The sequence below is a fragment of the Dendronephthya gigantea genome, unplaced genomic scaffold, assembly GCF_004324835.1.
Source record: "Dendronephthya gigantea isolate DGI-Jeju-01 unplaced genomic scaffold, DenGig_1.0 000095F, whole genome shotgun sequence".
NCBI lineage: Eukaryota > Metazoa > Cnidaria > Anthozoa > Malacalcyonacea > Nephtheidae > Dendronephthya > Dendronephthya gigantea.
Window position 1 is genome coordinate 431393 of NW_021163105.1, and position 12404 is coordinate 443796.

The 12404-nt window shown below is 38.4% G+C and overlaps 1 protein-coding gene across 3 annotated transcripts; it reads right to left on the reverse strand.

The window, feature by feature from the left end:
- Positions 1 to 3211: 3211 nt before the first annotated feature.
- On the reverse strand, positions 3212 to 9436 carry LOC114533811. Of its 3 annotated transcripts, none has more exons than XR_003688090.1 (4): positions 9003 to 9436; positions 5864 to 6384; positions 4412 to 5647; positions 3212 to 3703 (listed from the first exon to the last, which is right to left on the reverse strand). XR_003688090.1 is itself a non-coding variant. In XM_028555410.1 (4 exons), the coding sequence occupies exons 2-4, from the start codon at positions 9151 to 9153 to the stop codon at positions 5423 to 5425; spliced, it is 897 nt and encodes a 298-aa protein (XP_028411211.1). In that variant the 5' UTR covers positions 9154 to 9157; positions 9254 to 9436; the 3' UTR covers positions 4265 to 5422. The 3 variants fall into 3 exon arrangements, 2 of the variants coding, with proteins under 2 accessions (XP_028411211.1, XP_028411210.1); XM_028555410.1 differs by lacking the exon at positions 3212 to 3703 and having other exon boundaries at positions 4265 to 5647; positions 9003 to 9157; positions 9254 to 9436; XM_028555409.1 differs by lacking the exon at positions 3212 to 3703 and having other exon boundaries at positions 4265 to 5647.
- Positions 9437 to 12404: the final 2968 nt, after the last annotated feature.

The window sequence follows — 12404 nt, forward strand, 5'->3', positions numbered from 1 at the left end:
TAAGAGAGGTTTTTTGAGTTGTTTTCTTGGCATTAATTCAGTTGCATCTAAAGTTCCTTCCATCATTTCGCTTTCTCCACCTTTGGTCGCCAGGAGATTTATCTTGAATTGTGATTGACAGTTCTCGGGCTGAAAGCACTAACGAGAATGCAGAGTTGACTGTCTGAATGTCTTTGTTGCTGTTTTACTGCTGTAAGGTTGATCAAAATGCTGATCTAATAAAACAAATGTTTGATGTTTATGAATGATCTCTGGTATTGTTTAATTCAGAGACTCAGTCATGCAGAGACTGGGGAGAGTACTCAGGGGTAAATTAAGGTGGTTTTCAGTCGATATAAATTTTTATATCCGTTCCATATATGTTTAATAACAGTGTTTTTTGTATGTAAAAGAAAAATTCGGAAAGCATGCCGAAAAAAAAATATTTGGGAAAGATTGTAAAAACACCCAAAAAGAGATCATCCAGCCTATGCCACAATCTAACCTGGTTATACAACCGGCTGCAATATACCAACATAGTTACAACTACGAAAGGTGCAAGGACAGTTGCTATAGGAAGAACTCCCCCCCATAACTCACATCTTAACGGCCGTCTAAGGGGGAGATGCACTACGGCCCCCAGACCATGATGTATGTGCACCTAACCGTTACGTCTCAGTGAGAAACAGAGTATGCATCGCCACAAGCCTAGCGTCATAGACGAATCAGCTACAGTGGCTAGCCCTGAGAGCGAAGATAAATTTAACGTATTTAAGCTTTTCCTGGTCTCGGGGGGCGGTCCTTAACAAGTATATGCATAGAAAACGACTAATAAGGCACACGCTTGGAAATAACAAGATTTAAACGACTGAACGTTTTTTAAGTATTTTTAGCGAGGAATTTTAGTGTTTTGATATTCTTTTAGTGTTTTGAAACAATCCTTGTTGGTTTTTAACGTCAAAATAATCGTCATTCTCTAAAAGAAACTCAATATAAATGACTGAACGGCTTAGTTTGCTAAAATGTCTTGTTAATTTTGTGTTTAGTATAGCCGCTTGATTCGCCGGTACACTTTGGGCCTAAATTGTATGTATTTATTTCACAAGTTTTTATTGTTTATCTTCGCTGATTCTGTTCTATTTTCGGGGAATATTTAAGTCCGATCTTTCTTTATTTCTTTTACTAACCATCCATGATATGACGGTGTTGGTTTTGGTTGGATCCCTCCCTGGCCTGGCCTCCCCTCCCAGCCTCCCCTTTCAAAGGAAAAGTGCTGACTCAGTTGTCCCAATTCAAGATGGCGGACAAAGTGCAATTCCATCTTCCAACAGCTAGTGTTAAGAATTGAAGTTGTCGTTTTGTGGAATATTTGAGCAAGAACCGACTTGATGCAGCCTTTAAACAAAGAACTGGTTTCTATGATGCTTGCGTGCTGAGCAAGAGATCAAGTGTCCACAATGTTTGTATAAGTGGTATGACGGTCTTGGTTAATTGTCTTGACGAGCCTTCATTAAGCGGAGAGATGTTGAAAAGCAGCCCCGTGCGCTGATGTTAAGTTTGGCTAACTCTGGCTTCAGTGTATAATACCTGCGTGGTCCGATTCATTGCGGCGAGGAATAGAATGGTCGCAGTAGGTTTGTCCACTTTCTCTACAAGTGCCGTCCCACACCTTGAAGTTATGTATTTGAAATTAAATCAAAGTTGGATTTTATATGCAATAAATTGGGAATAACAATTGAATGTGCTCTTAAAACGGCCATAAATATCCCGTGTTTCTTGTTGTTGAATGAAAATTTAGCTACAGAATAATTCAGGCTGATTCATCAAGAGTATGGTCTATCATTGGGATATAACCTGGATTACCATACTGCACTGGTATACTCAACAATGGTGGAGTCTTCGTTCAAACTATCTCATGGATCAGTATTAATGAATAAACTAAGTCCACAATTAGTAGAAAATCTTGAGTTGTTTTCAATCTCAGACATTTTGAAATATGAATTTGAAAACTCGCAGGGAAAGCCAGGGGATTTATCCAGACTTTTGATCGACAGTTCTCAGGCTGAAGGCACTAACGAGAATGCAGAGTTGACTGTCTGAATGTCTTTGTTGCTGTTTTACTGCTGTAAGGTTGATGAAGATGTTTGATGTTTATGAATGATTTCTGGTATTTTATTATTGTTTAATTCAGAAACTAAGCCATGCAGAGACTGGGGAGAGTATTCAGGGGTTAATTAAGGTGGTTTTTAGTCGATATGAATTTTTTTTCGAACCATATCCGTTCCATATATGTTTAATAACAGTATTTTTTTGTATGTAAAACAAAAATTTGGAAAGCGTGCCAAAAAAAAAATTTGGGGAAAAACACCCAAAAGAGATCATCCAGCCTATGCCACAATCTAACCTGGTTATACAACCGGCTGCAATATTCAGCATAGTTACAACTACGAAAGGTGCAAGGCGGTTGCTATAGGAAGAACTCCCCCCCATAACTCACATCTTAACGGCCGTCTAAGGGGGAGATGCACTACGGCCCCCAGACCATGATGTATGTGCACCTAACCGTTACGTCTCAGTGAGAAACAGAGTATGCATCGCCACAAGCCTAGCGTCATAGACGAATCAGCTACAGTGGCTAGCCCTGAGAGCGAAGATAAATTTAACGTATTTAAGCTTTTCCTGGTCTCGGGGGGGCGGTCCTTAACAAGTATATGCATAGAAAACGACTAATAAGGCACACGCTTGGAAATAACAAGATTTACACGACTGAACGTTTTTTAAGTATTTTTAGCGAGAAATTTTAGTGTTTTGATATTCTTTTAGTGTTTTGAAACAATCCTTGTTGGTTTTTAACGTCAAAATAACCGTCATTCTCGAAAGGAAACTCAATATAAATGACTGAACGGCTTAGTTTGCTAAAATGTTTTGTTAATTTTGTCCGCTTGATTCGGCGGTACAATTTGGGCCTAAATTGTATGTATTTATTTCACAAGTTTTTATTTTTTATCTTCGTTGATTCTGTTCTGTTTTTCTATTTTTGTTCTTTATTTCTTTTACTGACTATCCATGATATGACGGGTTGGAAATGGCACATTCGACCATGGTTGTGTTGAGGAACCGCCGGAAAACGGCATATTCGACCATAGTCGAGTCGGCCGAAAAATTGCGCATTCAACGATCTGATTAAACTATCTCAAGGATCAGTATTAATAAATAAACCAAGTCCACAATTAGTAGAAAATCTTGAGTTGTTTTCAATGCCAGATATTTTGAAATATGAATTTGAAAAGTTGCAGAGAAAGCCAGCCATTGGGGAAATAGATAAGCACTTCTTTTCTTTTCCCAGAGCCGGCTCATATGCCATAAGTATAATCAAATTTTTTCATGGCTCTAGTTTGCCATTTACATCTCCCACTTTTATATAGTTCAACCGAGATTACGAAAGTGCTGATAAGTACAAAAGCGACAAACAGTCCAATGAACATGTACAGCGATACATTTTCATTATGTAACCGGACGTTCCTCTCTCGAAGTCTGGTACCCATCGATGAGGTCAATGTTCCTGTATGATTGTTCCGAGGATTTGGAAACCCGGTTAGGGTCAAATGTTCAGGCATTATTGTAGTATGTATGTATTTCTTGAGGGTGTCATTTTTTAAGATTGGAAACATGATTGACTTGAGGTTTCAGTATTGTTCCTTTGTGAGCATTTCTCTCGGGTTTCCTATACAAAAATACATCGTTCAAATACAGTCTTATTACCCAGAGATAACAGTTTAAAACTGAAAAAAACTAGTTTAGTTTAGGTTTCCTCCTGTAGTAACACTGGATCAATAAGAGATGATCCTTACTGGACCTCTAGGAAGAACAGTTTAGAACTGAAAAAAACTAGTTTGGGTTAGGTTTCCTCCTGTAGTAACACTGGATCAATAAGAGATGATCCTTACTGGACCTCTAGGAAGAACAGTTTAGAACTGAAAAAAACTAGTTTGGGTTAGGTTTCCTCCTGTAGTAACACTGGATCAATAAGAGATGATTCTTTCTGGACCTTTTGGAAGAACGAGTCAGCGCCATTCAGTATAAAAAAATTCATTTCAATTGAACAAGATCATTATATTTTTAGACTGGTCGTTGAATAATTCGTGATCGTATATAAGATCATATACATCAAAACAAAAGTTCAAACTAAGGTTTCATGCAAAATGTATAAATGAGATTCATCCAAGACGTTTAAAATGCATTTGCCTGCAAGTAACTTTGTATTCAATTATTTTTACCGGATTTATTTCAAACATAACATTAAAAGAGCTAGTATATAATATTTTAAAATTCAATACATATACATCTCTATAGTTGACAAAGAAATATTTTTAGCTATTATGTACAGTTTTCAATCATCTGTCATTACTAACAATCTTTTCTATCCACAAACCTTTATAATGCTAGAGAATACCGGACTTCCAAAACAGACGATTTTACTAAAATCTTTGTTAGAATATTGTTGACTTGTAAAATTTGTTTTGACCAAAAATCACTGATGGTTTCATAAATAATTAAGTGATGTCGGGCAGGTAAATTTAACAATAGAAATAAGCAGGTTCCTCTCAGCCCAGCTAACTTCGTCTGATTTTGGATTTAGTTAAACGTACACGCCAGCAGACGATGATGAATCTCTGAACGTTTGCATTTAATCTTCAACAGAACGAAAGAAAGAAAGAACAAGCTCTATTTACAGCTTAAAATCCTGAAATGAAATGGCGATATGTGATAAATGTTCATCATTATCTGATGAATGTACGTCGTTATCAGACAAAACGCAGAATATTGCACTAAAAACATTGAGTAGTTTAGATACATGAAATGCAGCACGTTTCGCTCCGTACTGTGTAAAACACTCGTGTCAATCACTTCCCACACGACACTTCTTGTATCTCACAAGTAGCGAGTTTATGAATCACCAAATCTATGACACCGGACGTGAAACGAGAAGAGCTAGCCGTAGTATCAGGAACCCAGTTTCATGTCATAAATTTGGTGCAAGTTAAACTCACTACTTCCTTGTGCTACTGGATCACATTTTAGAAATCGTAGCTCAGAGAATTTTTTCGCAAGAAATTCATAACTAACCAAGTTCAAGGCTGAGTTCTTCTCTTAAGCTCGCTAGCTCAGCCTTTTGGATTTGGTTGTTCTGTCAAAACTCCTCGATACTTGGCGTTAAAAAAAATGAAGTAATGAACGTCCTTTGGATAATCCAGGTTTAAATTTAATTAGCTTTGCTACGTGCAAGGATTTTTCAATATCCTCTATACTGAATATCTTCCGTGTCCATGTCATTCTTTGCTGAAATGATTATTGTAACAACTCTTGACTTGAGTGTTTGTTTTTTGTCGAGGTTTTGCATCCTTTCTTTTTTTAGCATATCTCTGAATGATTCCTCAGAGTATTATGAGGCGCTATAGGAGCGTGGCTTTCGTGGGTTTGGGGACAGTTTTCGACTTCTGATTAAGAAAGGTTCACTCTTGAATTGTGCTGCACTGTTGTCCTCGAAGATTAAGTTGACGTGAATCACGAAACGGTTCTTTCTCAACCTATCAGTCGTACTGAGTTGATAAAACTTCTTTCCTAATGATGTCATGTAGACGGCATCCAAATTTACTGAGAAATATTGCTAAATAAAGAAAAGATGGTTAAATAAGTCGAGAAAATAAGTTATCCTATGGAAGAAATCATTCCTATCCTTGTTAACAGTTGGTTCTTCTGAAATAACAAGACGTGACATTAAGTTCCTTCTGAAATAACAAGACGTAATCCTTACTTTTACTGTCGGCTGTTTAATAAGACTGATTGATCTAGCGTCAGAATGTAGTTAAGTTAGTATAATTACCATGTTGGGCAAAGTTTTTTCGATGGTTACGGGTAACTCTACTGTACTTTGAAATCCCTTGATCTCAGCAAATCTTCGGACCCAGACTTGTACGTTGCTCGGTATTGAGGAGAAATTGGCAACCATGTGTATTCGACAGTCGACCAGTCGTTGTTCTGAGGTCCCCCTCCGTCTCACCTGCGCTTTCTCATAAAGGTCTTTGAGGTCGATAAAGTGAACCCCGGCCGATTCTGCCTCTGGAGGAGGGGGGGAGAACATAGGTTGGGGTAACGGCTCCGGCTTGAACTCTTGGATTGTATATTGGGGGGTCTGTGGTGGGAGAGGCGTGGGTGTAGGTGGCGGTGTTGCAAGTGGAGGTGTTGCGGGGTCTGGGAAGAGAATGCTCTCTAATCGTATCGGAGGGAAGAGGGATGTGGGTGATTCACATGGGGAGGGGCTTCTTGGGTAGATTTGGGGAAAGAACTGCTGTGGTGAGGTGGGAGAGGGTATAGTTTCCACTGGACTTGGACATTGTTCAGACTCTGGAAGAGAACGGAAATTTTGTTTTTAATTCTATATCCGATTATGAACGTGTCAGATAAGTATGCTGTAATCTGCATTAAGAACTTTCCGCTTACAGACAAAGCCACCGCAGGGTTTAAATGGAGGAAAATATTTCCTCGTTCGATATAGACCAATATTTGTTGTAGCATGACAACTAAATGATATTGGCTCGTTCGTTTTCAAGTGATTCTTAACATTGTGGGTGTTTCAATCAATTTCCTACAACCACCGTGTGAAACAACGAGTCTATCCTGTCGAGAAGTATTTCAATATTGGATGCACTAAGTTGAAATTGAAGGGGATTTCTATTTGTGGAGATTATGAGACTAGCGTTATAATCAAACGGATTTTATTCGCATTATACTGACCCGTCGTTTCAGTTAACTTTTGACGCTCGTAGTTCTGGAAGTTATTACATAATGTTTTACTTAATCATGGCGTCAAAGTTCCGTTCCTATATTTAATTTAACTTAGAGTTATTGTCCTGCTGGGCACTCTGAATTGAATTATTTTACAATCTTTAAAAAAGAAATGATGATGAGGAATATTAATGAATGTTTTCTTAATTCAACCAGGAAGTAATGCAGTCTTTCTCGCGTGTCAGGAACTCCAGCAATTTACCAGTATGAAAAAGCGAAAGCATGCATTTAACACGATGTTTTCGACAACGGATCGTACCTGTGCTGTTTAGGTTCTTGCAAAATGAGCGTGACATTGCTATGTTTACATATGGAAGTCATATCACAAACCATTTGATTTTTATTAAAATTAACTCAAGTGGCTTCTTACGTCTTTTTGGGGAATCAAGTGCAGCTATTGAAATAGACAAAGCACTAATTTGATCTTTCTCATGCATGTCTGTTTAAAATGATGACATTCTGCGCGTATGATTGACTTGTTTATAGTTAGCTACCAAAACGATGCATCGGGACTTGTTTTACCAGTGGAATTATATTTTGGCAAGATGGATTGTGAGGGAGGTAAATGAGAGGAAAACTCTCCCACGACAGCCTGCCATATTTCATATCTTCAGGCTTGGTACCTGGCTCTTACCGTGAATAATTTAGGGCTGTATATTCTTAATGCAAATACCGATCTTCTCGTGTCAAGCCCCTGAAACTGCCCCCAAAAGACATGTATGGATTCGTTAGCTTGCCAAGTCCGCATCTACCAGACTGTTTAGAATTCTGTTTTGAATATCGACAATAATTGTTGTAAATAACACAATCATGCACTATAAGCCGAAAGTTTATAATTTTCAATCTACCTCCTGCTATTTGCTTTCACTTTGTGATTGCGGTATCTATAGAAATCTTACCCCAATTATGATTGATATTACAATGAAAATACATTATGTCAGGTGCCCTTGTATGGCTTTTGACCGATTCTTCCGTTTGAGCCTGTATCATGAAATCAATGATAAAGTTATTCCTCGGAAAATGATACCCATGGAAAGGCAACCATTGTTTATTTTTCCCGGTCGCCAGTAGCCCATGGTCAATACACTGGTCACTTCTCTTTCTGGCAACCAGTTGATGATTTTTTTATTCAAATCATTCTTTCATGATTTCGCGCAGTTGGCAGAAGGAAAACCTCAACCGCTCTATAATTAATAACCCTAATTAGGAAAACAAAAACGTGCATTGGTGACATTTTTAAACATTCAACTATCTACAAACGAAAGTATTTTTATGCAATTATGTCCTCGAAATGTAAAATTGATCACACAGTAATCTCAATGATCATATGATTGATGGCGATAAAGCAAGGCCTGTTTTTTGTCAAGCAGTGTCTTATTCGTGCCAGGTTAACAATTTCTCCAACTTCCTACCCGGAAAACCAAAGTGATACGAGCGTTCAGATCCTGGTAGGCTTTTAAGATTTGTATTCGAATGGCCAAGTGTTGATTTATCATTTGTTGCGCGTTGCGTTGTCTCATTTTTCTCTCGTGACTCGGTTCCGAGCAATTGCTAAAATTGGTGTGATCATGACAGACGGGGTGTCGCAACGCAATCGATTCCAAGCATGAATAATAAAACCGGTAAATGGCCGTGCGTTTAAACCTATGTTCCCACATAATTGACAAACGCTCCCCTGATGAGAATGTCGGGAATTGATTTTAAAAACTTCAAATGTCGCCTCAGTCTTATTCGCGTTGGTGTGAAGGCGCTGTACAATCGAGAGCCGTATCCACTCTCTATTCGAGCATATTCTTGCGATCCAGGCTGGTCTTCACCTGAATACAGCGCTTTTCCGCTCTAAATTACCTCTAGTTTATACCTTTCAATATATACTCCCCCGTGCTTTCGGGTACATTTTTACCCCTTTGCCCCTTCGATCCCTGATCTCTCCCACCCTTCGATCCTTGACCCCACCTCTCCCCTAAGGATCACCACGTCTCGTGAAGTAACCGCGCACAATGCTGATATGAACTTGGCTAGATTTCAACCACGATGAAATAACGATTACTAATAAGGTTTTAAATACAAGACTTAAATCACTTGTAAACCGTTTATGACCGAGAAATGTATATAACCCACAAGATGCTAACGGACCCCGCACCTCGCTACACGCAACACCTGGAAGCGAGACTCACCTTTTTCGTAAATAAAATAATGTGACAGCGGTACGTCGCTTTCGTCCTCAGAGAGAAACCCTTCTGTCTCGTCGATGTAACTCTGACTTGACAATTTCAAAAAAGTCTCGAATAAAAACAGCTCATCTTCGACGCTTAATAATTCCTCCATTTTCCTGCGAATATTTGTAAACGCGCGTTAGAGAATAATGGACATCTTCCAAAGCGTTTAGAAAGAATCGTGTGAATTATTCAAACAAAACCTGCTTCACCTTCGTCCTATATCCTTCAGTAAATTTTGGAGCGATTTACGCAGATTTGTTGATAGTCAAAATGCACTACTCTTTACCGTAGTCAGGCCTCACTTGGAATGAGAGAAAAAGCCCACGCATATATCTCATATACGAAGACCTCTACCATTTCCTGTTCAATTTCAACTGGCCAATTTCCTGACCATAATTCCTTTCGATGCGCTTCGACGCTCCAGTTCTTGTATGAACACGAAAAAACGCGAATTGAGAATGTAAACAATTTTAATAAAAGCCACGCTTTGCAAAATATCTCCGCTCGTTTCCAAGATCTTTGATCACTTTTAATATAGGCACTGCAATGCCGCATCCTTTGTGAATCTGCAAAGGTGAATCTCTTTCCGCGATGAGACAGCTAATCGGATAAATTTTGCAACCTGTGCATTGCAGTTTAAGTGATTTACATATGCCATTGTCTATGGATCTTAACACCGCGACATTTTAAAGCCTGACTCAAATGAACTAATCTTTCAGGTTACATTTTGTCTGTCCAATTTCATTCAGTTGGGTCACCGTCGTAATGTTGCAATTTGGGGGATATTGGATCCTGGAGGCTGAGAGCTATTTCTTCCAGTTTCGTTTTCTATGGAATGCATGCATTGGCTATTTGTGAGGGAAAATAATCTGGCACTTGATATCGGTTCTTTAAACTCACCTCCCAAGATGCATTTCAATCGCGTGCATTTCAAATCAAAGTGCAAATATATCATAACGCCGGCGTTATTGCTTTGGTCAACAAGATCTTTTTTGGCGTTCAGTGTTTGGCATTGTTCCATTGCGTAGTGAGGTATTCGGGTTTAGATCGTCTAGTATAAACCCCGTCGACAATTGAACGAAATATCAAGTAGCAAGATTAAAGCCGTCTTGGTTCTTTTCAAATCAATTCTTAATTTTCAAGACTGCTTTATTCTTAGAATGTCACTTTTTTATAACCTGTATAACATTTTCTAGAAGACGACAAATTATATCGGACCGACCACCGCAAGGCTACTCAAATCTTCAATGTTTCGTTCGGTATATTCGCATGCTTGACCTAACCTGTCGCTGACAGGAAACCAGGAAACCTTTCTGTGGCCGTGGAAAATCACCCGTGATTTGAACCAGCATGGCTGGTTATATACAGACAGGACCTGCTTCGATGACTATTTGCCAATTACACGTACGGACCTCGTTTGAAACAGATCTAGAGAGGAATGTATTGACATTCTGAAATTCGTCTAGAATGATTTCATGAATATTTTAAATGAATTGTCTGCTCATTATTACCCAAATATTTTACATAGAAGTTAAAATTTCGTCTAATCAACTGTAATTTAAATGTTGAAGTGTAGTAGTTATTTCTAGATAATTTTAGCCTGAGTTCACGTGATCTACAGGAGTCATTCTGCAATGATTCATGAAACCAGATATATTCCAGTACTCGCTCATTCCAGAATCAGGATAAACATTGTATGATAATATTGGTCAACACAGATTTGATATCTGGATATGCCCAGACAAGACATCAATCGATTATAACATTAGCATTGTCTGTCAAGCCAGAAATCTGTTATCAGAAAAAAAAGCTCAATTGAAAAACACCTGGACTCATATAATAGCAATAGCTTGTTTTCATACAGATTTTAAACGGTATTGCGCAAGATGATCTCTGGCCAATTGTCAAGAGCTTGGCTCAGTTGACTGTTTTGAGTATCTGAGTATTTGAAAAACAACACATGACTTTGTCATTGTTGAGCATTAGCCTTCCAGGCCAATTGCATGTATAATGTCTTTCGATAAACTGATTCAAATCCAGTTAAAACCAGAACAAAACCTTATAAGACTTATGTATTTGGAAATTGTGTTTAGACAAATGATCTATGAGAGTTGACTGTCCACTCTTGCTAGTCTTTACGGTTTATAGATTTATGAGCAACTATGTGTCCGCCGACAACTGCGTTTTAAGTTATGACCCCTACCGATTGTCAGGAATTTTTGAACTTTTTAACATTTTCTAACAGTGAATGGTTGATCACTGCTGGTAATTACGTATTATCGTAGTTCAGTTTAGCTAGAAGCTAGTATATCAGTTCATCATTGATCGAATAACTAGGACGGAAAACGAGTAGAGCGAATGTGTAGTGAATTGCATAATCTCGACGAAATCTTACGATTCATCTTGTTCAGTTGTTTAACATTTTTATCTTAATCCGGAAACGTCAAGTGGTATACTGTTATGGCGACAATTGTAATTAACGCTAATTAAATATCAAAAAATATGTCGGTTCCACAATGCATGTAGCACGTTTTAGAAGTCAGTAAAAATATGCTCAGAATTTGTTAAGACATGCACTGTTTATTTGCACAAAACAGGAATACAATTCTGCCAACTCGGCATGAGGAAATGTATGAAAAATTTATGGCAGGCTGTAGCTTTTGCTGATGAAATTCTTGGCACCTCAGGTCTGGTGGTCATCACCAGAGATCTGGTTCCACAATTTGTTTGTACTGTATCAGTATCGTTTACAATATTATACTAAAAAGTTGGCATCTATCGTTCCAAACCTGCGAGCAGACTCGAGTTGCGGTGTGGTGTGGTGATAACCTGCCTTAGAATGCAGGCTGTTATGCAAATCCAGGGTCTGGGGTAACCATAACACTCGCTATAAATATCAACTGTAGTGTTGGGACACAAAGCCATTCATGAATAGTTTTGACATCAATAACAATGAAATGTAAACAGAGGAACACAACAGTACGACTTCCTTCAGCTGCTTTTAGAGCTAAGAGGTTTGGTAAACATCCATTGTGTTGGAAAAATTTGAAGTAATACATGCTAATAACTTTTAGTGAAAACGCTGAGATTAGGAGTTCTCTGTATATTCAACGATGAAAAATTGCACTAGCATTACAACAACATCATTATTTGCAGTAAATTAGCATGTAATTAGCACTTGCAAGTAACCAAGTTTGCAAGTAGATTACCAGTGCAAGTCAAAACCTTGAGTTAGGCTTTTTTAAAGTCATCATACTTGACCGCATGAGGTCACATTGTAAATTAAGAGAGGCTGGCTGTCTCCACACTCTAGACAAAACAGGTTTATCATTACGTCTGCATGCAGCCGCTTAAACGACG